General features: G+C 44.6%; 2 protein-coding genes across 13 annotated transcripts in view; one reads left to right on the top strand and one right to left on the bottom strand.

Moving 5' to 3' along the window:
• The window catches only part of ARL13A (ARF like GTPase 13A), a 304,644-nt gene extending 282,364 nt beyond the window's left edge, over positions 1-22,280 (top strand). For all 6 annotated transcript variants that reach the window (XM_085607727.1, XM_085607726.1, XM_085607728.1 and 3 more), the window contains one exon: positions 20,040-22,280. In XM_085607727.1, coding sequence (XP_085463853.1) covers positions 20,040-20,116 — 77 coding nt within the window. In that variant the 3' untranslated portion in view covers positions 20,117-22,280. The remainder of the gene's footprint in view (positions 1-20,039) is intronic.
• The window catches only part of LOC146829091 (uncharacterized), a 351,679-nt gene that overhangs the window by 297,990 nt on the left and 27,157 nt on the right, over positions 1-26,532 (bottom strand). Inside the window, exon 5 of one of the 7 annotated variants that reach the window (XR_014962185.1) lies at positions 12,095-13,712. The exons of the other annotated variants lie outside the window; for them this stretch is intronic. The gene's annotated coding sequence lies outside the window, so the exon portion shown is untranslated. Of the gene's footprint in view, positions 1-12,094; positions 13,713-26,532 lie in introns of those variants that run through there. 7 annotated transcript variants of the gene reach the window in all.

Genomic DNA, 26,532 nt, shown 5'->3' with positions numbered 1-26,532 from the left:
TCCTTTTGAAGTGGACTGCTGCTATTTCACAGCATACCATATTGTGTTCCTGGACTCGGTTTCACAAATGGTTCTGATAAACCTTGTCCAGAAAGAAAAACAAACTTTATTGTGTTTAATTTGCAGCACACTTGTAACAGTTTTATTTAAACATAAGTGGGGCGTAATATAAGTTTTAGTATCCAATATTTTATACTGTGAACCCTCTTGCCATCCTTTTTTCCATCATAATTTTCTTTCTTTCCCATTTACTTTCCTTTTTTCGTTCTTTCTTTTTTGCCTTCTTTCCGTCTTTTGTTCATTATTAACCACTTTCTTTCTTTTTGCCTTTCCTTTTCTCTTTCTTTCTTTCCTTCTTTTTTGCCTTCCTCTTTTCTTTCCTACCTTCCTTATTTCTTTCCCGTCTTTTTAGCTTCTTAGCTTCTTTCTATTTCTTTCTTTCCTTTTTTCATTCCTTTTCTTTATCTTTCAGCTGCTTTCATTCTTTCTCTTCTTCTTCTTTTTTGCCTACTTGCCTTTTTTCTTTGCTTCTTCTTACTTTCTTTCTTTCTTTCCTTATTTCTTTCTGTATTACCTTCGCTCCATATTTCTTTCCTACCTTCCTTTCTTTTTTGCCATCATTCCTTTTTCTTTCCTTCTTTTCTTTCCATTTGCATCTTTATTTATTGCCTTCTTTACTTCTTTACTTTTTACTTTCTTTCTTTATTTTGTCCTTTTTTTCTTTTTGACTTCTTTCTTTTCTTCTTTCTGTCCTTCTTTCTTTTTGTTCTTTTTTTAATCCATCCATCTTTCTTTCTTTTTGCCTCCTACCTTTTTCTTTCCTTCTTTTTTCTTTTTGCCTTCTTTCCTTATTTCTTTCTTTTTGCCTTCTTTCCTTCTTCCCCTCTTTCTTTCCTTTTTTTCTTTTTGCCTTCTTTTCTTAGTTCTTTATTTTTTCCTTCTTTCCATCTTCCCCTCTTTCTGTTTTGCTTTCTTACTTTTATTTTTTTCTTTTTCATTTATTTGTTCCTTCTTTCATTAATGCCTACTTTAATGTTTTCTTTTCTTCTTTTTTTTTGCCTTCTTTAATTATTTATTTAATTCTTTCCTTCTTTATGTTTGCCTTCTTTCTTCTTTTCTTCTCCTACCTCCCTTCTTTCCTTCTTTCTTGTTCTTCTTCTTTCCCTTTTTCTACTTTCGTTCTTGCTCTTTTTCCTTCTTTATTTGTTTTTTTTGTCTTGTTTATTATTATTTTTTCTTTCCTTCTTCCTTCTCTCTGCCTTCTTGCCTCCTTTCTTCTTTTGCCTTTCTTTCCTTCTTGCCTCCCTCTCTTGCTTCTCTCGCTCCCCCTTCCTTCTTTCTTGCTTTTCTTACTTCTTTTTTGCCGTTCTTCCTTCATTTTTAGTCTGTCTTCCTTCCTTCTTTGTCTACCTTGCTTTCTTTTTACTCCTTTCTTACTTTCTTTCTTGCCTGCATACTCCAAGGCAAGGCAAGCAGCCAATTCCAAACCATTTTTTTTAGATTTGTGTTAAACAAGACATTTTGATTTTGCTAAACGTATGTATAACATAGATACCTATTGAGGCTTTAAGCCAGACTTCATCCATTAGTCTGTGATTGTGTAATTTGCAATTTTCTTCCACCCACTTCAGCATGGATCAAGGGACAATGTTAGCTAATTTTAACCATTGATTGACTTCACTAGTAGATACAGCATGGTGTTCTTTCAGAAGGAGCACATCCACATACAAACTAGTTTCCTTCAGTGAAGGGTGTGGGTGTGGACCATAGTAATGTGTACATTTCTGACAAGAGAAAAACACTTTTGCCTTAGCCTTTTTTTTTGTTTCAATGATGGCCCTGCAACTTCCAGAACAATAAACATTTGCCAAACCCATGACAAAACAAAACAAGAATTACGAAAGTCTGGCAGCCAACTCCAAACCTATTGGCTTTGCTAATGCTTGTTTCAGCTTGACATCACTCAAAACAAAACACACTGGGCCTGCACTGAGGTTTGTGCCCATTTCTGCTTTCTTTGGGTGTAAAGTACAAACTATCCATTGCAGTCTGGCTACCATATCGTACTTTTCAAAATTTGGAGTACACTTGACTCCTGCATCCAACAGTCTCATGGCTTTGCTTATAGCTATCCTTCTTCTGCCATTTCCCCATGTTCGTTCTGAAAGCAAGGTATTAAGCTCTTGGAATAAATTAATTCTAAGTATAATGAGTAATGCAACAAAATAATAGAGAAGCCTGAGATTAATTATCATTTTCACGACTGCAACTCTGCCTGTCGAGGAAAGGGGGACTTTTTCCAAACAGCAGTGACTGCTTGATGGAAATTAGCTCCTTCCCTATGTTTCCATCTCCGAGTTTGTTGACTCTGTGATATACCTGTGAATATATAATGTTCTCTCTCTGCCATCTAATAATCGTATCATGTTTGTCTTGTTCTTCTAGACGTATCTTCCTTCCCAGTGGGAAGAGGTATCATTTTTCCAGGTAAATTAGGAGTCCTGCTAGGTCTCCAAATTTAGTTAAAGTGTTTTTGACATCAGGTAGACTGCTGATATGGGTTCTTAAGAAGAGTAACACATTTTCTGCATCTAAGGATATAATATGTAATCAAAGCGGAGCTGTATACCCCAGACCGGCCTCTACCTCGCATGATGCATGCCAAAGTCATCATGGTCATTGTGAAGAGGAGAGGTTGACAGTGTGTCCCCCATTTCGTTCACCTCCTAATCGGCACTGTTCTGAGATTATTTGGCCTGTACGGACTCTTGCTAGGGGAGTCTGTATAAAACCTCTACCTGCAATCTCCATGCAGGTATTGCAGGGATGGCTTCATCCAATTCAATTGACATTAGTAAAGGTTTATGGTTGGATTCCTCGTCACCCAAGTAATACATTTTGCTAACTTTAGTTTCTATACCTTTGCCACCTAGGAACATTTCTAGTGTAGTTTGCACTCCATGTACCAGAGAATAAAAGGAGTTTTTCAGCTTGTTCGGATGCAGTTCTGGCCATACGTCCACCAGCTTCCAGTGGTACCTCTATGCTTTAAATTTGTGGGATGTTTCCCAACTTTGAGTCCCCCATAAATGTATTTTAATCACCTCCCCCTATACTAAGTCTATCTTGATCCCAGGAGTCAGGAATTCTAAAAATCCTGCCAGGTTAGTCTTCTGGCATGCAAACTGGTGATCATTAGAGGGGGTCCCATCAACTATACTTCCAGCTCTTGTGTATCCCCTCTAACTGTCAGTGTATCTATTACTAATCATGTGAGAGACTCTTGGAGCTATCAAAGCAGCATGCTTCTTGCATAAGCTGAATATATAGGGCCCGATTACGAGGTCATTAGGAAACTGTTCTGAACCAATCGGACTCGGACTCATTTCCGAACGAATCAGGTCCTGCAAGTCCGGATGACCGATTACGATTCGTTCGGTCGGACTCGCATTGACTTCAATGGGAGCCTGTGTTTCGTACGAGAACACAGGCTCCCATTAAAACAAGCATTACAAATGCAATAGGTCTCGGCTTTCATTAAGTTAAAGCCATTTGCTTTGCTATACAATACCATTAGGAAAGCAAATGGCTTTATCTTAATCGAAGGCGAGACCTATTGTATTTTCAATGCATCACCTTCTGTCCTTCTCTTTCACTTCATCATTAATTATCCTCTTCCCTCTTTATTCCACCCCCTTCTTTCCGTTCTTTCTTCTCCCTTATTCTTATGGTTCCCTTCTCTCTACACCCTGCCTTTCTCCTCCCTAAAGTCCTCTTCGACTTTTCTCAAGCCCACCTCGCGATCCTCCTCTCTTCCTCTCTCATTTTTTCCTCCCCTAATTATCACGGTTTCCTTGCCTTTCTCCCTCTTTTTCTCTCGTCTCTCCCACATGTCCTTCGCTCCTCTCTGTCTTTCTCTCCCATCTCCCGTCTGTCCTTCCCTCGTCTCTCATAATCTCATGTCCTTTACCAGTTTTGCACAATGCTCTGGGATAGGATGATACCACTTTTGAAGCTATCCACGGCAGGCTTCTGACACTAGCTCCTCCTGGCCACACCCCCTCAGGCACCTGCACGCGCACTGAGCTTTCGGATCTCGTCCTTCCCTCCCGCTCACCCTGAACCCGTGACCTCCGGTGTCTTTGGCAACAAACAGCGTGTGTGCCTAGCATCCCCTGAGGTCTGGGGGTGCGCTGTGCCCTGTACACTGTCCAGAAAGAGTACGCTGCTGAGACAGCCCAAGGGTGAACTGAGAGAATTGGACAGAGGGCTGAGGCATGGACAGACAGACACTGCTGAGGCATGGGAAGCAGGGGGTGAGCAGGGAATGCTGAGGGCTGGGTAAGTACTGGCGAGTACTGGCGTTTAAGGTATTTTGCAAGCCTGGAAGGGATTGAGGTACCTTGCCAGAGCTGTTTACCAGTCTCAGTACTGGGAGGTCAATTAATCTTGCAGGTCAGGTTTTAGGTGCATTGCTGGAGCTGTGTGCCACGCGTTACTTCAGTAGGAGGGAGCCTGCAGGTAAGTCAGACCTGGGCCCCGTACTGAGATAGCCGGAACGGGGTAGGTCTTGACTGAGGTGCACTGGCGGAGCTGTCTGTCTGCGGTCTGTCCTGGAGTAGCTGGGGTGTTGCTGGTCGGCGTGAAAGAGCACGGACAGTGTCTGCCCTAGTGTTAGAATAACTGAGGCATTTCTGGTCAGGTTTGGGGCACATTAGCAGGTCTGTTAATTGAAACCCAGTACTGAAATTGCGGGGGATGAGAGAGGGGGCGCTAGACATGACTCTGCCCCCACTTTGCCCTTAGGATGCGCGTGGAACCTGCCGTGAACGCCCTGCGTGCCGGCTTTGGTCGGGGTGTGACCCCGGCTTGTTTTGGTTCTGGAATGCATTCCTTGGATGTGATTTGTTCTAAAAGAAAGGGCTGGGAGAGGGCCCAGAGAGCTGCTTAGGAGCGGAGACAGAGCGCAGCTGCTGCTGCCGGAGACGCGCTTCTTCCCGCACGCCCGCCCCACAGGAAGCGGAGCACCCCTGCATGGAGGAGAGAGGCGAGGGATGGCAGCGAGGCCTTCGGGTTCACCGTGAGTAGATAAAGAGTTGGGAGGCCTTGGTGTTAGGAAAAGGAGCTGGGGCCACTGTCTGCACGAGCGCTAGTGCTTCACGGGAGGCCCCGTGTCACAGTGGGGGGGGGCAGTGCCGCAGCGCAAGGATGAGAAGCCAGGGCCACACAATCTGGCAGTGAAGAGCCGGGCTTCATTGTGTCGGGATCAGGGGTCAGGATTCACAGTGTGGTGAAGAGGACTAGGGTTCGCTGTGAAGGTGCTGGAGACCCAAGACGGACGCAGTCACCGGTGAGGGAAGGGAGAGTGCTTGCTCTCTCTTGCCCGCTCCTCCCCGATTGCTTCGTGTGATTTTAGGCCTACTGGGCGCTGCGGCCTCTCCTGTTCTCTCTGAATCTATGTTGAAACCTTGGTCCTGTCACTGTCCTGTAACCTCACTGTGTGCCCTCCGTCCCGCTGGCACGTGAACAATAACCCGCTGACGTTTTACACATTTTAACAAGAGCCGCATTAACACACCTCTTGCGTGGATTCCCTCAACGCCTGGGTGCTGTGAGCACCCCTCCTTCAAAGCAGGAACAACAAGCAACTTTCATCCGGACCACAACGATTTCTTGTCTTTATGGGGCCATGTGTTTGAAACACATGGCCCCATAAAGATAAGAAAGCTTTTACTTCAGCCAAGTGGGCCGGCCAAAAAAGTGGAAAAGTCTACGTCACAAAGTGCTCTTTCCCAATGGCTGGCCACCGTTTAGCATAAACAGTGACGCCGGCCAGGTGGAAAGAGGGGCGGGCTTGAAGCCCTTTACAGAAATCCCTCTAAATCATTTAATCTCGCCAGCGAGACTGCGCATGTGCGCAGCCCACGCCAGCCGAGACCTAAAAAGGGGTGGTTGGGGAAAACCTTGCACCCTGTAGTGGGCACCCCGTGGTGCCTGCCACATTGTGCATGGTTGGGAAGAGGGGTCCCTTGGATACCCACACAGGCTACATTCGTATGACTCCGGATGAAGGGGGGCCTGCAACGGGCCCCAAAAGACCGATTCTGACAGCCATTTATTCTCAGGCAAACCAAATCGGAACAGCTGTCTGAATCGGTCATCGTAATCGCTCATCTGGAAACCGTGTCCATAGAGCTGTACGATTCAGCTCCGAAAGACTCGGACTGTCCCGATGCCTTTTGGAACCGATTCGGACTGCCCGTGTGGTTTCCGGACATTGTAATCGGTCATTTGGAAATTTGTACACTTTGTAGGGCAACAAGGGTTCCGAATCAGATTCTGCAAAACCAAATCCCATTCGGAGCCTTTCCAAACGACATCGTAATCGGCCCCATAGTGTCTAGCTCCTTGTTATGTCATCTCTCACGTATTTTGTCTATTTCAATTCTTATGTCATGTGTTTCTTGGAGGCAGGTTATCTGCATCATCCTGTTCCTCAATACTTCAAAAATCCTACATTATTTGCTAAGTGGGCCGAGTCCTCTTGTGTTGCCTCTTTGACATTCAAGAATAAGGCCCTCTGTCGCTGTATGGCAGTTGTGTAATCCAGGAAGAGAAGCACATCACTACCTTCAACTGTCAGTGGACACAATCTCTCTCTCTAAAGTCACCATGGTTCTTGGCAGTGCACCCGGACCTAATGGATTGCATTGGACTCTATGAAGTCTCTAAAGAAAACAGGAAAGGAGGCTTCCTCGCATATATGTGTACAGTCAACTATTTTGTTTCTTTGGCCTTCGATCTCTCCAATAAACTAACAACACAGTTATTGTTTCGTCCTGAACTGCCTTTGGAGTCTTCAGCCCTTTCTTGTAGTTATTTCACCTTTTAACACGGTGTCTTCATTTGTTCCTGTAGTTCAACCACAGAGGCTCTCATCCCAGCCAATGTTTATTCTGTGCCAAACCCCTTTCTGCCAATCTTTCATGACCTTTTCTCAGCAGTCCTATGTCAATTGCCACTATAGCTATCTTGGTTTCAGGGGCCAGCTCCATGCTTAAAACCACTTTCAATTTTGTTTTCATCATATAGCCCTCCAGGCCAGTCCTGCCCAAGCATTTTAGAATTACATCTCAATTTTTAGAACAACAAACATTCATGATCCACCTACCTTCAATGGACATAAGGCAAGGCGATTTTAGAATGTAATTAAAGCATCATGTGGTAGAACCCTAGCATTACAGACAGCACATTTTCCATTGAAATGGCCACTAAATTCGCACAGGCATGCAGTTTTAATGAAAAAAGTATATTGCACACAAATGATGATGTGTGGAAATCTGGTTTCGGTAAATATCATTTGTGCATCACTAAGTAAAGTGTTTTGATTTGTTTTGATCGTATTAAAATCTCTGTTTCCAGTCTCTACAAGGGAGTGCAAAACCTGTTGCTCCTGTTTATTTATTTTTTTATTTTCCGTACTTGGTATAGAGCGGCGACTCACTCTGAGGATTATCTCGGCTTTTGCGAAGTCCGACACAGACAGGTGAATCAGAACAGCCAAGTTTTTAACCTCTTCTTAAAGATCTGGAAGTCAGAGCAGGAGTAGATGTGAAAGGAAAGTTTATTCCAATGGTAGGGGTCTAGGTAGGAAAAAGATCTTCCTCCATGTCTGGCAGTATGGATATGCGGAGGATGAAGAAGGGCCTCATTAGATGACCTAGGCTGCCTAGCCGGCTAATAGTATTGGAGCCTGGAATAAAAGAGGGCCGGCTGAGCTGTGTGATAATCCTTGTGGGTCAGGCTGCAAAGTTTGAAAACAGTAGGTTTCCTGATATGTAGCCAGTGAAGTTGCAGCCCGTGTCGTTTTTCCAGGATGGGCCCAGATGGAGACAGTGTAGGTGGATTACAAATAATGCGGGTCACAGTATTCTGCACCACTTGCAGCCGAGCCAAGAGAGAGTTGTTGTTGGCTATCAGTAAGGCATTCCCATAATCCAACCTGCTGACTGAGTGCTTGAATCAGGCTTTTCCTGGGTGAGAAAGGCAGCCAAGGGAATGCTTTCTAAAGGAGCTTCACGGTCAAAAAACACATGGCACAGATGGAGTTTACTTGATCTTTAATAGATAATGTGTGGTAAATTTTTACCCCAAGATTCTTCACCACATTTTTGGGCAACAGGGCAGGCCCAAGTTCTGGTGGCCTCCAATCTGCCGCCAAGAGCTGTTGGGCCCTGCCGAAGAGGACAATTTTGCATTTCATGCTGTTGAGTTGCAGCCAGATTGATGCCATCCATTTAGCTATTTCTTTCATGCAGTGTGCAAACTAAAGTTTCACTTTGGCAGGATCAGGACCGAAAGAAGAAAGAAGTTGCATATCATCGGCCTATGACACAATCCCCACACCACATGATTGCACGATCTGGGCCACGGATGCTACATAGATATTAAAAAGTGTCAGTCTCAAGCATGAGCCCTGAGGGACCCTTTTGTTAATGTGCATTGTTCTTGATTAAAAAGAACCCAAACACACATTCTGGGTATGATTGTTTAGGAGCCTTTCAGCCAGCGTAGTGCTCGTCCATAAATGCCAGCGACGTGCAATCTGCGGATGAGAATGTTATGGGAGACTGTGTCAAATGCCGCGAATCCAACAGCAGCAGCATTACTGGGGAACCAGCGTTAAGGGACATACGAATGTTGTCAGTTACTGCCAGCAGCACCATCCCCATGCTGTGATGGGATCAAAAGCCTGACTGGGGGGAGTCCAAAATCTTTTGGGTCTCCAGAAAGGCTGTAAGGTGGCTGTTAATGAGGTTTCCAAGTGTTTTTGCCAGGAAAGAAAGCAGCGAGATAGGTCTGAAATTTGCAGGAGCATCCGGATTTAAGGAAGGTTTTTTTAAAGAGAGTGGATACTAGTGCATGTATAAACTCCTGTGGGAGGTTTGTGGAGCTGATGGAGAGATTAAACAGTGTTGAGATAAAGAGGGCTAGATGATGCCCTAGACTGGACTTGATCTTGGGGGCACAAGGGTCATAGAGGCAGAAAACAAAAGCCCCCATGCTAGCAGATGCCGGAGGGTGCGGAAAGGTCAAATCGGGTTTAGACTCTGGGCTGAAAGGGCGGACCAGGAAACTCTTGTAGATGGAATCGACTTTCTCTTTGAAGAAATCTGCGAGAGAGTCGCAGAGACTTTGAGAAGGCAAGGCAGCAGTCGTGCAGGCCCGAGGTGTCAATGAGTTGCTAAGTGCTTTATATAACTCCTTAGACGAATTGCCTGCTTGTGCTATAGTCATAGATATATGTGGTCTCTATGTGCTGCTTTAATCTTATTATGATAGATCCTTAATGATTCCCGTAAACATCCTTATCAATGGGAGATCTAGATAAGGGCCACCTTAGATTTTTCTTGGCGCAGCTTGTTTCAGAACCAAGGGGTCTGTCTCTTGAAAGGTGGCTGATGAGTATTCTTAAGAGGAGCTGTACGATCAAAGGTGTTAATTAGCACCTTTATAGGTGGCAAGAGCGGAGTCAGTATCTATGTTGAAAGACAGCATGGCGGCTTTAAATGCCTCTGCAAAGGTGGCAGGAGTAACGAACCTCCAAGGGTGTGGAGGTTTGAGATCCGCTGTCTTGGGCTTACCAGAGGCAGAACCCAGCAATCAAAATCTTGACCAAATGGCGGTCTGACGAGGTGACAGGCATCCGAGGTTCACATATAATCTATGTTGGTAAAAATGAGATCTAACGTGTGGCCAGCCCTATGGGTACGGCCTGCCAATATTTGTGTTAGCCCAACAGTTTCCATATCGGCTAGTAGTTGCAAAACCTCTGGGTTGCAGTTGTCTTCCTCATGGTAATTAAAATCCCCCAACAGTAAACATTTGTCAGTGGCTATGATATAGGTGGCAAGGAGATCAATTAAGGACTGGGAGAAATCTTTCTTAGGACCTGGGGGGCAATACATCACTGCCCCTCTCCAGGTCTCCTTACTGGAGATAGCAATCTTAAATATGCTCATCTCAATCCAGGTGCAACATACAGTGTCAATTAATTCAACAAGGGAGCTGTGAAATGCAGTTGCCACTCCCCCTCCCAGACGCCCTTCCCTATCTAGCTTTATCAATGAACAATCGTCGGGGTCAGCTAGAGGGATACAGGGACGTGCCAAACTGCAGAACCACATTTCAGTATAAAAGTACACTTTAGGGGAATTAGACGTGATAAGGTCCCATATTTCGATGGAGTGCTTTGGGATGGACCTGATATTAGGAAGAAGGCCATCGCTCTTTGCAGGCTTGTTCATGTGGGGGTGAGTAGTGATGTTATCGGGTTTCCTTAATGCATTCAAGTGAGGAGCTGAAGGAGGACAATGGTGCAAATGAGGTAGAGAACTGCTCTTACTAACTTCTGGCAGATTCTCTCTGGCTAAGCAGGAAAAACCACATAGATGACAAGTGGCTGCCCCTCCAGCAGCGGAAAAAGCTGGGTACAGCTAAATGTAGAATATGTGAAGCTCCTACGAAGCTGTTTCAGTTGAGTGGGGTAGTAAGTCGTAAGACCTTCTAGGTCATTGTTAACAGAGGCACCGGTCGCAGTGAGCAAAAGCTAAGACTGCAGAAATGGACAGGGATTCTGGCATCTGGTGATGTCCAGGCGGGGCGGGCACAGGTGGGCTTGCCTTCAGGCCACCAGCAGCGCACCAGCGGCGCGTCCACTCACTGCTGCTACTTAAATGCTGCTATTGACAGGCCTAGGAAGTCTGGACTGCCGACCTGACCAAAATGACGTATGCCGGCCCCAAAGTTTCATCAGACCCACAAACCCTACTCTACTGGAAATGCATATGGTCTGGAGCATGACGCACAAGTTCCACCGAAGAGATGGGCTTACCCACACTAATGGCATAATGCTGGCATGATCTTTGACTCTAAACCCTTCATATGGCAGGATTGTCGTCTTAAGGATATCTTTGAAATAAACCAAATCTTGGTGGAAGGAGCTGTGAAGCCCTTTGCGGAACCATCTGATTTCTACAGGCTACCCAGATTCAATTTCTGGAGAAACAACTGCCGAATTGCTTCCAATCGATGTCGAAGTCGCATAAATGAGTTCACACAACCTCATTGTTACATATGTACTTGGTTTGCTGGGGCCACTACAAGAAATTAATCACAGGACTCTGATCTGCCAATCACTAGGCAATTCTCTGCTCCTCTGAAACATCTCCTCCAAATTCAGTGGTAACACTGACTCACCTCTTCTTACTCTCCAACACAATTGCCACATCTCATGGCTAACCACGACATAGAACTCCAGGAGGCGGTGGTGAAACACAGTTTCTTTAAATTCCTTCATGATTGGCACTGGACTCCAAAACGGCTTTTTCAGGTGAAATTGGTGTCTTTCTCCAACTGTTGGCGTTGCGCCAAAATCATTCCCCAGCACACGTAAATTGAAGCTAAAGTTTTCACGTTTAGTAAACCCAACACAATTGACAATGTGTAACAGATTGAGACACAAATATGATCTTCTCTCTTCTTTAGTGTTTATTCACGTAGGCCTTCACAACAGCTTCCAACAGCCAACACCTGTTTTGTCGCGCAATGGGATATATCCCGCGACTTCCTCAAGGCTAATTCTTCCGTGTAATAGTCCTCTTCGTATTATTCGCCATAACTTTCACCCGACACCGCCAAAAACTGCCGAACATGCCAACCGAGTACAGCAGCCTCCCCACACAGTGATATTCTACATTTCCTATGGTCCTGCCCAATGCTCTAGCTCTATTGGACCCACGTGTGCCAAGTCCTCATGGATACATGTGCTCTGGTCAGCACTCCTTTGGCAGCCCTCATAATATTAAATAGCACCCAAAATGTCTCTACGGTCACTAGACATGAGAAGCGTTGGCTTTCTACTGCCTTGGTGACAGCAACTCTGTGCATCTTTCAGAACTTGTCCAACCTTACAGCCCCCTTCATTAAGGACACTGAAGTACTGGGTTTTTAGAACCCAGCGGTGCAGGGGAACACACCCTAAGACTTCGAGTTCTTCCTGTTTCAGACCCACAGAAACACAGAGTCTTCTAGGTGAAGTCAAAGATCGTATTTATTGGCTGCAGACCAATTACAGGTATCCGAGAAGTACAACACAATGTATGTTCTCAGGAGACTGCTTCCCTTACAGAAACGGCCTTCTCCTTATATACAAAATATCATGCTTCAGGCACACATTCCTCGTTTTACGATATGGTCATTCATATGTATTCATTACAAACGAAAAGGCAGAGTCATGATGCCCATCCCACATTCCAGTTCAGCCAGCCCACAATTATTTACCCAGCGAGGCTCAGATCCCACATCAGATATCAGCAGACCCCAATAAACACGGGCACCTCCTGTTGATAAAACAAGCCATAAAGCAGGAAGAGTCAGGTGTGAAAGAGATTAGCCGGAGGCTTGTGTGGGATGAAAAGGCTTTATGGTGCGTCAAACCCTGATGCTAATCACAGGTGGCCATAGGACGGGGAGCTCGTGGGACCGGACTGACCTGGGGCGGTGGAGCCAAATTGCATAGCTCACAGAGAAGTCAATAGAAGGCACATGTGTTCTGAAGGCCTGTGTTTGTCCTTGATGTGTAGCCTATGTGAGGGCAACCATAAGATGGCCACCGCTCCAAAATGGAACCCACGAAGTCAATGTGTAATATCGTATACAAAGTGCATTTATCGATGAAACGTTATGCAAAACACTTGTACATACCGCATTGGCCATTCGCGGTTCGCTGATACCGGAATAGGCAGGGTAGGGCCCTGCCTCCTACGGGGTCCCAAATTTTAAAGTACCACAACTCGATGGATAGTAAGGCACTGACAGAAGCATATAAGCACCTTATCTGCAGGTTGAATTGCCAAACACAACTCTTTTTAACATCTGGGGTGGCGTTTTGAGTCTCCACCACTAATGCCAACGGACCCATATCATGATTCACCTGTGGGAGTCCACCCTCCGCTACCTGTCCCTAGATCCATGGGTATGTGTTGTAGTTTCCTCTACAATCCACCTCGAACTATAAGTATCTGTTTCCTCTTTCATAAGTCCGGACTTCACATCTCTCCATACTTTTCTAGATGGCGATTTTATATGTTGACATTGTGAGGACAAAGTACACCAGTTTGGTTGAGGTATTGCTCGGTGGGGGAAGTACCTAGTCTTCTTAGGTTTGTTCCCTTATTGTTACACCAGTATTTTTCTATTTCTAAGTTATTTAAAAAAAGTTTACGATAATGAACTGGCTCTAACATTTTAAAATTAATAAAACATGTTTAAAACTTAGAGATGGGCAAACCATAAGTTTTCAGTCGCTGTAGCCACTGTTTGCTCTGTTGAAAGGTGGATGTGATGTCCTCCGCCACTCTGATGGACAGAGTACTTTTCATCAAATGCAAAATCAGGCCTAAAGGCTTCAAAGTTAGTGGGCATGGTGACCACTAAACCAGTTCCCACTATATATAACGTAGGTGCCTTTTCGGTATAGGGGAGTCTGCATCTCAATAACACCGTTCATCCTCAAGATTCTAAGCTGGCGGCAGCACCCATTGGATTCAGGCACCCACAGAAGTCACTTAGGACACCAGTAGACACTAGCAAGTGGTTCGATTGAGGGTTAGTTTTGACTGTAGCATCAACAGGGAGAAATGGCTGCCTATCTGAGAAAGAAGAAAGACAAAATTGGGTGAATGAATACAAACTGACTTGACATATGTGTATCCAGTTGTGTTATGGTTAGCAAAAGTAGGCAAGTAAACATGTGTCCACTCTTGCTTAAATGCGTTCCTAACACTAACTGCATATACACCACACTTGCAAGTGAGTAACAGCAACACTGAGGAGCAGTTTCCCATGACAGAAATGATGACTGGCAGCCCACGCCAGCTATTTGTGAAATGTAACATCAGTGTTAATGGTAAACTGTGTCTCTGTGCTCTTATATAATCAAACTTATCTTTAATTCATTGATCCTATTTACATATTGACCTGATCATTCTATAGGACTATGTCAAAAATATCCCAAAAGGAGTCACAGCAGTGTTAGATATGAGGCTTATCCAGTCGGTCATAGGTATTTGTAAAGGGTACTTCACAGGCTAAAATCTACAGTTTCGTGTTTTCCCTATATATGTTTTGCCCTAAAAGACCCCATAAACATATGCTAATTGCCTCAAAGCCAGAACTGACAGGCTATTCCAAACGTGACATGGAGCTATTTGGCAGCTTGAGTTTGAACTTTTTCTACGTAATAGTTGATTGTGAACTCATATGGTGAATGCTAAACATAAGGAATTGATTTGCATAAGAATGATATTTCAAGTTATTTTTATTGAGATTTTATAAAGCGAACAATACAGAAACAGTACAATAGGAAGAGATAAAAACATCACATAGGGGTTATAATGAATAAAAATGGGTACATTACGATTTGTAAAAAGAGATATGGTGTCAAGGAAGCATATTATCTTAACATATCGTGATGTCAATGAAGCACAGTGTCCTAGGTATTACAGGTAATTGAGGACCTATGGGGTTTTAATAGGAGTATTGAGTTTTGAAACTACCCCAAAGTAGTATTATGGTAAGGAAAGGAAGAGTGGAGAGAGAGAGAGGAAACAGAGGAGAGAAGAGGTACAGAGGAAAGATAGGTTGCATAAAGAAAGAGAGGTTGTAGAGGAGAGGTTGGGTGGGGATGTGGAGGGCAGGGGAGGATGGAGGGGGCAAAAGACGGGAGGTTGTGGAGGAGATTGGGGAAGGGAGGGTGCAATCTATGATGACGTGGTGTTGGAGATGCATGAGTCTAGTTTTACACAGATTTTTTTGTTGTTTTTCTTCAAGGGAGTTTTTAGGTAGGTGTATAAGGAGTTGTCGCCCCCCCATGTGAATTGGACCCATTTCCACCAAGCGTAGGTGGAGAGTTTGGATAGGTCTTTTCATTCAGGCAGAATATCTTTAAGACTGATTGAGATTAGTATGTCCCATAAGATACAACCTTCACAGTCTAGGTGGTGAGAGATTTCAGAAGGGAGAATACCCAATGCTATAGAGGCGAGGTCAGGGGTCCAGCGTATCTGAAAGATCTTCGATGTGATAGGCACAAGTTCAGACCAGAATTGTTTAGCAAATTTCAGTTTTGGAACTTTTCTATGGCACAACGATAACCTCAAACCAGAGGGCAAAACTCTCTTCATGGAAACATGTGCACGTAAAGGTATCCTTTTAGTAGGAGACCTGGGCTACCCCCAGATCCCATAACCTTTTTTCGCTTCAAATCCAAATTTGAACTTGACGACATTGACTTTTACCACTTTGTAAAGATTAAACCTATTACGCCAGACAGAAACTCCTGAGAACAACTGACCTTCCATCACACTGTGGAACATAGCCAAGGGAGGTCAAATAGCTTCTACATTCTACTCCATACTGGCTTTCCCAAATTCCTCCCTTACTAAATCGTTACAAACTGAATGGGAATCTGTTCTGAGCAAAAAGACCACCACGCAGAACTCGTTCCTAAACTGGCCATCTATTTAGTCCAACCCAGCTGAGGCCGGCCAATTGGGGCTGAGGGACCACATCCCCCCACCTTTTGCCCCTCATGAACAGTGTCTGTCAGGATGAACAAAGATCAGCCTGACAGACACTGTTCATTGTCGGGTCTGGCAGCCAGGAGCCAGACATGCGATAAATGCGCAGGCTCCTGGCTACCTGAGCTGAACTTTGCTGGGCTGATTAAGTCACGGATCCTGTGGATGTGACCTCCTCAGCTCAGCAAAGGCCCCTAAGGCCCTTCCCTCAGTGACGAGGGGTAGCGTCACTGATTGCCTCGCATCTGGCCCTTCAGGTTTCGGCCCTGAAGCAACCAGGGCGAGTGTCAATCAGTGACACTTCATCACAGAGTGGGGTCAGCAGTCTCACTGTCCCCCTCCCACTCTTGATGACGCTGGGACTGCTGCCTTCCCTAAGGTCAGCCAATGAAGGAAGGCAGCAGTTTCAAGCCTCCTGGGACCTCCGAGTCAGAGCTACAGGTAAGTGTGTGTGGTATTTTTTTTTTTAATTAATGTATCGTGCATGTGTGTGTATGAATGTTGTGAATGGATGTGTTTGTATGTATGCATATGAATGCATGGCTGTGAATGTGTATGTGTGCGTGTGCATGTCCTGTCCGCCTCCTCCCTCCTAAACTTACCGGCCGCCACTTTTCCAACCTCACAACCAACAAGATCACACCCTCCTCAGAACAATGCAGACTATGAGCCACATACGTGGCCCACTGGAGCCCCGCCAAACTATATAAGCTAGGTCTCACAGACAACTGATGGAGTTGCAGTAATGCACAGGAGGCTTCTCCATATCTACTCCATATCTACTCGTATGCCTAAATGCGTACGAATGATAACATTGACTGTGCCTTATAGTAGTTCGATGGAGTAAAAGTGGTTTTACAGAATTAAAGACTATTTAAAAAGTAGCTCAGTGTAAACGTGTTTAAATATTCCCTGGGTTGCCTAGGCAATGTACTGTTTCTTACTCCTTGTGTATGTTTACTACATGAGCCATTTTCCTGTCCAGGGCCAATGTACCTGGCACAGATCTCAAGGTGTCCCAGGCAGAAAAGAACAATTAATTACAATACAATAGGTCTCGCAATGACATTGTTTTGAGCTATTGGCATTGTAAATGTTATTGTTTTTTTTCCCTTGGTGAAGCATTAATCAAATGGTGTAATGCAAAATAGCGATAGCTCACTTTGTTGTAATTGTGAAATCTATTGCATTGCATTTGTACTAGTGTGAGTTTTGTATTGTAAATGGTACTGGCTTTTATTAATGTTTTTTTTGTTATCACATTAATCTAATGCATTAAAAATGTTAATACCCCAGGCCTCAGGACAGCAAAAAGCGATTATTATGGCCACTGCCTGCTCCGCTTACGAGGACTGCTGCAACAGGCAAGGAACCACTGGTCCTTAATGAAGTGCTTCCTGTTGCAAATGGCCACTGTATGCTCTGCAAACAGTGATGCCCATTGAACCAGAGCATGTGTCAGGACCTCAAGCACACACCTACTCTTCCCATATCGGACACACAACAACCATAACACTCCCAACCACACATACAGGCCGGCGTCTCATTGCCATGAAATGTTTGAGTGCCAAAATTTAACACTGTTTGCTGGTGAACGCTATACAAAGGCCAGATGACTTAACTAATGAAGAAGTCACCAGCACATGACACGGTGGGAGGGAGGGTCCCCCTATACTAATGTATGGTCCCACAATCATGCCAACTGCTTTTGCACACTTGCAGTACCCTCTTCGAATGTTATACAACATACAAGCCCCAGCTTCTACACACTGGCATGCGGCTGTTTAAGAATGTACCCTCCTAACCCCACAGTGTGCCTCATGGGTGTAAGTCTCTTCGCTTCGTATATTGATGTACTGGAAAATGATGTGCTCTGGTGCATCTGCCCAACAGCCAGCACTAGCTTAGGCGTCTTCATTCACAGGGCACGTCACATGAAGACGCCCCACCCCTTCCCTACCTGTAACAATCGAACACTAGGAGGGCTGAGTGGAATGATATAAAAGTGTGTTACTGCAAAGCGCACCTTTTTTGGGCCTCTTCCGTTTCACTAAATGTGTCAGTTTAAAACCTTTAAAATGTATAGGTCAAAACTGCTCTTTCCCCAAAATTATATCAAAGGAATGCTTGGTTATGTGAGCGTAACATGTGGAATTGCAAAAAGTGCGCCATGTCTGATCCACTGATTGCTAAAACAAAGGTCTTTACTGTACCACTTTACCAGCATTACCATAAAGTCAAACTTGTTTCCGATGTGCCCAAACCCAGCCCTTTTCTCCGTAAGTTTGCGGCATTTAAAATAACATCGGCTTTGCCCTCTTTCCTCCACTCTCATGCCCCCCAAAACAAAAGCCACCACATGTGTTACAGAACTTCGGACAGGGCAGCCTTGTGAACAAATTCTTTTTAAAAATCAGCCTTCCTCTGGTTAAATAGCTGCATTCCTGCTTTAAACGCCATCGCTGGGTTTCAGTGCAATGAATTAGGTTGCCCCATGCATCTCCCAACCGATCATTCACTCCGGAGCAGCAGCAACAGTCGTCAAAGGGCTCGAGCATGCCAGCTGTCAAAGCACTGCTCATGGTCACAGGCAGCTTACATGTCGAAATTTTCCACTCCTGCCAGCACACTTTATATGTTTGTCAGGACTGCTGAACCTGGCGGTGCCACCTTGCCACTCCCGCCCTCTCTACTGCGCTCTTGTACGCAGTCAGTGAGTTGGAGCGAGTTTCTGGGGGCAGATGTTATGTGGAGTAGCGCCAGTGTGCCGGTTGGCCGCTCAGGCTGCTTTGAGGGCCACCTCGGGTTAAGCTTGGAGGGTTGGGGCCAGGGGGGCGTTAGAGCTATATGAGTCAGTTGATAATAGCTCGAGCCCTCCATGGGAGACGCTCTCCAGTGGTAATGGCACATTGTGTTCAATACTTGCTGAGACAAAGAGCCTTCTCACTGTTACTCGCCACACCCTTGGTGTGTGGAGCTGGCGGCACAGAAGAGATGGTCTGGGTGCTTCCTCGCACACACCCAGTTATCAATGCCACTGCTTGGGAACAGTCAAGGGCAGGGCGCTTTTTGACTATGACTACCGACTTCCATCATGCAAGAGGTGTGTGTTTGCTTTTAGGGTGCGGGTTTGAAAAGCAATAAATATATATATATATTTTGCGCATGATAAACATCACCTGTTGGCAACAAAGTGCTACAAGCATACATGCCAATAGACCCAATTCAGGGTGTTTACTTATTAGAAAAGCACACAACTGAAAATCTATTAGCAGAGCACAGATAGGTCTAAAAGGTTGAATATCCTTAGAAAAGCAGAATATATCAAGTTAAGCCGAGCTGTTTGAAAAAGTCACAATTTAGACGTGGCGCGCTTGGGCAAACAGAGTTTGCTGTGAAAGCTCTACACTATCCCGCATTGTACCAGAACTTTGTGCTGATGAGACAATAGTTTTTAAACATTCATGTCCCCTTCGCCCTCACAACAATATCGTTGCTGAACTTAGGGGCGAGTCACTAGTCATGTATCACGTTATGATGTATTAAATAAATGAAAACCCAGCACTGCAAGCGCAGGGTCCTGTCAGCGGGAGCAGCTCGGCGGAGCAAGTTTAGCTGCATACACTGACCGGAAGACCAGGTGCTGCAGGACACGGAGAGCTCCCGCACCTCGCGGCTTAAACAAGGAATGGCAAAACAAGCCAGCAGCATCCTCTCATGGGGCAGATTTAAATATTGCACTAGGACGGCACAGGCCGGGATCATGCGCTTGAGGCGGGCCATGCTCAGCTCCTGTCTGTCACCAGAGACCTGCGCGCAGAGGGGGTTGTGCTGCTGCCAGCCCTCGCCCTGTCCAAGAGCCGCACGTGCTCCAGGAAGGAACTGGCGGCTGAAGTGGCCAAGGAGCAAGAAACGTAAGTTAATTAAAAACAGATGGCCCCCATAAAGATAAGAAATTGCTTTGCGACAGCCGCAAAGCACACGAGCCAGTCCGGATGGGCCGGACGAAAGGGAGAAAGGGCAGTGGCGAAAAAGCATCCTTTTCAATGGGAAGCCAGCGTTTAGCATAAACGCTGACGCGACCAAATAAAAATGATGGGCGGGGCTTCAAGTCCCCTTCTGAAATCTCCTCTTTCACTATAGGTCTCGCCGAGCGAGCAGTGCATGTGCTGTAACACTAGGTGAGACCTAAAAAGTACAAGCAACAACCTGAAAAAAACAGGACTTGATAAACTACTTGTTCCTGATATTGATCACTTGGAGCTATTGAGCATTGTCAACTTTAAGGTGCCCTGAGGTGGTGATTGTGAACTGTTGTCTGAGGGTGACTGAAAAACAGGCAAATCCCCCTGCAAAGCATGTTGTTAACAATCTGTGTTTTTGTGTCTTTTCTTGTAGATTTGTACCGGAAAGCTATGCTCACGCTGAAACTGAGGCAGCAACAGCAGAGGCACCCTAGCAATGTCAGTCCCTGAAGAAATAATCCACAGACAGGGGGGCAATCTTTAACCTTTTGTTTTTTTAAACAAAATCTCATTCAGTGTTATTGGTGTTTGTAAGGCAGTCCAGTGCTTGTGGTAGAACTCTCTGAAATATAAAGGTGTCATATCAGACAGACCTGCACCCACGTGTATTGTTTGGGGGCTAAATATAAGCAATAAAGATACAATAAACGACTTTAAATGTGAAATCTTTAAAGTCGACATAGGGCTAAAGTTAGCACCAAATCACTGTACCATCTGCAAGAGGTTTTCACTTGACTCCATGTCAGCAAGGATGCATTGGTGACTGTTGTACAACCTAAATGCCAGGTTTAGTGGACACGACATGACACACTCTTTCACCACCTGTCACAGGTCTGGCCCTTTGTACCATCTAGCCCTCAACAGCCTCCTTTTCGCTGCTGAGGGTAGGGTTGCGCCCTTTCCCAGAGAATAATACTGGCCAAATGTTCAAAATTTCAGATTCTCGATGGGCCAGGGGCTCACACTTGAGTGACAAATTGTGTACAATCCTCTGTATTCTTTCTAACTTCCCATTACTGCCTCTGTTTACATTAACAATCACCAGTGAATTGTTTAGGATGTCTAAATTATTTTTGATGCGATTTATTTTTGTATTTTCTTTTTCAAGTTTATCGTTCAAACAGGGGAAACCCCAACTTTTTTTGCTTTTCTAAAAGATGTTACTTGCATGGACATGAAATGCTGTTCATGCCGGTAAAATACGTCCAGGTGAAAATCCGAGCTAAGGAGCAAATACTGGAATCTGCAGAAAGTAAACATGGTTCCTCGAGCCTGGCTTCTTTTTATTCCTATCGGCCTTCATGACCCATAAGAAGAGACAGTGAGAACATGGCCAGTGATACTGAAAGGAAAGCCAGGTGACTCCTCAATACCTTGAATTGGCCTCCCTGGGCACACTGCTGCAGACCTAGGGTTCTTTTTACAAATTAACTTAGGGAAATCCAGTTGGATTAATGTAATTAAATCATGATTACATTTTACAGAATAAATTCGTTGGTTAATAATAAATGAGGTAATAGATTACCATTTACAGAATACATTCATTTGTAAATAAAAAAGACAAGACTGCCGGGTAATCATGTCCTTGGTCGCGTGGAGTCATGTGGAAACCCTCTGTTTACAGACACCTGCCATGTTAGCATGTTAGAGGGTAAAGGAAGTACTGTAAGCTTCCCAATGGCTGTGGAGGGATCAAATTCAATCCCATTGGAGGGATCATATCCAATCCCATTCAGGGGATCAGTCGACAATAAATGGTCATTCTCTAGTCAGGGGCGTACGACTTGCCCCCGCGGTGCGGAGGGGGGGCTGAGCTGCCGGGGACCTTCGCATTACAGTACTCAGTGCAGGATGGGCAAAGATATGGCAAATACTTTCAAACCAATGTAACAGCACGACATAGCAAGTGTTGTTTTTGATAGTTGCATCAATCAAATACGTAGATTGGCCAGTGTGTCAACGTATTGCACCAATACTGTATTCGTTAGTTACATCCAATCAAATGCTTACACTTGAGCATTGTGCTAATGAAGACAGGGTACTGTGAGGATGAAAACAAGGATCTGGAATTTGCAAAGTGAAGTGAATGGAATATGTATTTAAATATTCAAATAAACTAAATATATTCTAAGTACAACTGGAGAGGGAGATTAAGTAACCATGTACCGTAAACTGGTACGGACTGGGAGGGTAGTTTGAGAAGGTGTTTGAAGAAAGGAAGGGATGTACAGCTTTCTCTAGGATATAGTGTTTCAATGAAAATGAACAAGATGCACAAAATAATAGAAGCCGATTAAGGTAAAGGCAAAAGTAGGAACAGAATGAAAACAATGAAATTGAAAATCTAGCGCTTGATTCAAAATAATGTTTGTAAATGTTGTAAAACTGCGGCTCCTAGGCAGGGGCGTACCTTGGTCAGTAAAAAGGGGATTGCGGGGTCAGATTTCCCGACTATCACGCTGGCATCTAATGTTAAAATACATCATATGACAAGCAAAGCGCATGAGGGGGGCTTAGAAGGCAGTGGAAGGGGAGAGGAATACAGATTAATAGGAGTACTAAATGAGAGAAACACAATATTTTGTAAAATAAACATTTTTTAAGCCTTTCAAAACTGAATTGATATTGTGTGTTTGTTTTTGTCACTGTGTGTATGCATAAATCACAGGTAAAATCCAACAGACACCTCACCATACTCGACTGAAAGCATCTGTACCCAACTATTTATTTGAAAATACATTTATTGGGGGGTAACACCCCAAACACCCTCCCTAAAGCTATGCCCCCAGGTTTAGAACTAACATTGAATGGTATATTTATATGTTTTGTAAACTTAACAAACAACTTAAGGTGTGACTTGCATATGCAGAACAGTTTGTGAATTGGGTCCTTAGCATGTGGAAGGTGGTGTTAGGGCCAGCTCTAGGGCGGTGCGACTGGTGCCACCGCACCGGGTGCTGACTCTGCGAGGGGGCGCCTGTTTGGAAGTATTTTATGGTTTTGAAAGCACCTGCTGTTGCATTGCTGGCCTCTGCAATTTTCATACAAAAATAAAAATGTCAAGATAACTCGGTGATTAATGTTCTTCCTGGAGGGAGAAGGAGTTTTGTGTAGTGGAAGTTTTAACTCGTTTTATGGTAGCACAGAGGGTTAATGTGCCTGCTACAAAGAATATGTATCATGCAGATCACAAAGTGCATATAGTTTAAATAGGTCAGTGCTTTTGTCAGAGAGATCCTTTTGTTACTAGCAGTGTAGATGTTAAAATCCTAACATGGAACAGTGAACTAATAACTGTAATGAAAGAGCTGCAAGCAAACTGCAAGGTATAGATTAGAGCATTATGAAGTTTTCCTCTGTCTTTAATTATTCTAATGTTTCAAAAAGGGTTCCTTTTGGTAAAAAAAAAAAAAATCATTTTTATTAAATATAACCCCCAACCATGGGGTTATGTTTTAAATTCTGAGTCTGTGCATCTCCAGACCAAGCACTCTTAAACTATACTGTCTACCAGTATGGATGACATGTGACTCCTGCACTCCCACACCTTGTAGTCCTCTGTATTATGTAATATATCCTATACACTGATTTACACACCTATGATTGATTGTCTCTTTGTGGTGTTTGTGATGTAAAGTGCTCGGACAACCTACACTGGTATAGGTAGCGCTACTAAGTACATCTGAGAGAGAGAGCGGTTATGGAGACTTGAGGGGGTACTGTTAAAGGGTAGTAGTGTGGGAGTCTCTGGGGGGCACCATGGGAGACGCCAACAAACATTGTCGCACAGGGCGCCACCGGCGCTAAAGCCAGCCCAGGGTGGAGTAGATTGATATCAGCTTGGAAGACTTTAGAACAGGAGACTGGCAAAGAAAAATATCTTTGCAAAGTTATGGACAGAAAACAAAACAAGGAGCAGAGTTACACGAATGTTTCCCATTTAAAGGACATCGTGATGAGCCCTGACTTTTTGTACCACAGAAGTAATGGACTTGGTGCTATGCTGAACCGTGACAAACAGCTGTGCTCTGTGATCATCTATGAGCTGTGCGGATCAGCCACTAGCATTGACTGCCTGAAGCGCTGCCCAACTTTATGTAAATATGCTTTTATATAGAGCTTTGTGGCTCATGTGTAGTCAGGCGCGCAACGCCCATAGGTGGGCGGTTGTTGTTGTTTTTGGCTCTTCTTGGTAATCTGCTTTGTGTACCTGCCTCTGTAACTGTTTCTGGATATGATGAGGATAATTGTGTGTATTTGTAAACTGGTAAAACCCTAATAAAGAAATAGTTTTAAAAAGACATAAGAAATAGTGCACTTCTATGCGAGAAGAACATGTGTGCCCTGAGTGCTGGGTAGGATGCCGCCCCCAGACGCTTGGACTCGTAGATTGGTCCCTAGGTGAGAAGAGGAATGTCCCCCTTCCAACTCCAGATGATGCTTAGAGACAATGGTTCCTTATGAGTCAGTCCTGCAGATGTGCGCATCTTTGTGTGTAGTAATGTGCATTGACCAGTGTTAGTCCTTTTGTCAATGACTTTACATCATTCAAAAGAGAATAAACTCTTCACAACGAATCCTGCTGCGGTACTGGCACACGGTATGAGGTGATTAGTGCAGAGTGGCGACTGACAGACACATTTGAATGTTACAAGCATACGTTTTTCATCTACAGGTGTGCAATAAACATGAAATCAGTTAATACAGTGTTGATGTGTTAGGCTGAGTAGTTTTGTGTTACTGTTCTCTTAAGTGTGAATTACTCCTGAATTACTAATGCTGAATCACGCGGGTCTTACTACAGACACATGTTCGACTTACTCATGAATTTCCAGGAGTAATGCATGCTTACTCAGTCAACTAGTTCTCATTTTTCCCAAGAGCATGCTTGTCCTTTTCCTGGAAATTCATAAGTAAGCTCACCTTTGTCTGCAGTAAGATTCAACTACTCAGAGAAAAAGCTGTGAAGGGGGCCAAAAGTCTCTGTATGATTTTGTTAAATGTAGCACTATAAGGAGGAGATTTCCAGAAATAGTGCACTTGTACCACCGCCACTCCTCTCCGACATGGCTTTTTTACCAGACCACCAAGCCTAAGATGTTGATCAACCCTTGGAACCAATGTCTAGATCACTTACAACTCATCTACAAGGGTGTTGGGATGGTAAACCATGTGCCATGAGCCACCATTAGGTCCCGCACTTGGAACATCGAAAGCTGCTCAGTAGCTTGTCAGCCTTCATGATCTTCTCAGACGCTTGTCAGCCCTCTGCTATCAGCAGTCATGAACTGAATTGAGGGGCTGAGGGATATACCATGGAGAATGGAGGGATGAGGGATAAACCATGTCGACAATCCATCTTCCTACTACTGTGCAGTTTTATAACCAACTGAACTGTGCGTGAGTTTTTGCGTAATTCAGATGCACCCTCATACACAGTCACAATCCATAGCATCAAGAATACTATGCATGCCCAAAGCAGTGAAGCACTGCCTGCTAAACATGGCTGTCATAGGGCGCTCATCAGAGACCCCACCGAACCAACTGGAGGATGAAGAAGGTAGCCCGTGTGGAATCGCAAGCCATTTCCAAGCTTCTGAAAGGGATCGTTTCCAGCACTATCAGAAGCTGGAAGAGAGCTTGAGGCATTGTTCCCACTCTTGAAATCTGCCCCTTTTATTCTAAGTGACTTCCTGTTTTATGCACTTGACTCACTGTGGGATTCCTGAAGTCGCTTGCCACGAAGGAGTGGAGTCTTGACCTAAATCCAACCATCATCGTCTCCAGAGTCAGCGAAGTGGAAGCAAGATAAGTGGAAAGAAATGTTTCTGATGTTGCTGTGTTTGAGAGTGTGTGAGAGCGTGTCTATATGAGAGTGTGTAAGTATAGGTGCATGACTGTTTCTTGGTGTGTTGGCCCTGGGATCATGGTGGTAATCACTAGCATATTGAAGCCATCCATGGCATGATGCTTCCCACCAAGGGCACAATATTGTCCTTGACACATTAGTGGCAACTCTTGGCATACTGTAACTATTTGTGGCAAGATGGTTTCCAGCAATGGTGATACACAGGTATGTAAGGCAGAATCTATTCACTTATGTCCGCAGTACATGTGAATATTTAATAAAAAGAATAAATTGCTGTTGGGACACCAAACATGTATTTAATAAAAATGTCATGCAATCTTAACCTGTTTTTTTATAGTTCCTTAACAGGGGTAACAATACAAACCCCTCGCATCTCCCTGTATGCTGACGACGTTTTACTCTATGCACATCGCCCCAGACAAACGTTCCATAGGCTACTTCATATTCTCAGAACCTTTGGGGATTACTCCGGCTACCACGTTAACTGGGACAAGTCCCTGGTATTCGTGCTTGTTGGGGAGGCACCGATGCGGATGTCGGCTTGTGCTGATCTAATTAGTAAGGACTCCTTCAAATACCTGGGTATATGGATTACGAAATCCTACCTGTATTTTCTGTGATTAAACGTCTATGCACAGTTGAACAGGTTGAAAGGGAATGTCGCCCACTAGCGGAGCCTACCAGTGTCATTGATGAGACGTGCGGTCCTGTTTAAGATAATGGCTGTACCGCGATTGTTGTATGCGCTCCAGAATACTCCTTTTGTGGTTCTTCTGTGCGGTGGAGGCGGAACTGCGTACACTGTTATGGGGGGAGGTAGTCCCAGAATCGCCCCACGGAAATTGCAATGGGGGGTGTATGCGGGAGGACTGGCTATACCGGACCTCAGGAAATACTACTGGGCAACGCAGTTGGTCAACCTTAATGGTTGGGTTTTTTCCCCCACTGAGGAGCCAGCCTATCGGGAGGACCGCATGGCCCTGGGGAAGGGCTCCTA

This window comes from Triturus cristatus, chromosome 5_2 (genome assembly GCF_964204655.1).
Source record: "Triturus cristatus chromosome 5_2, aTriCri1.1, whole genome shotgun sequence".
NCBI lineage: Eukaryota > Metazoa > Chordata > Amphibia > Caudata > Salamandridae > Triturus > Triturus cristatus.
Note: the sequence above shows the minus strand (reverse complement) of the source record. Positions and strands in the feature narration are given on the sequence as shown.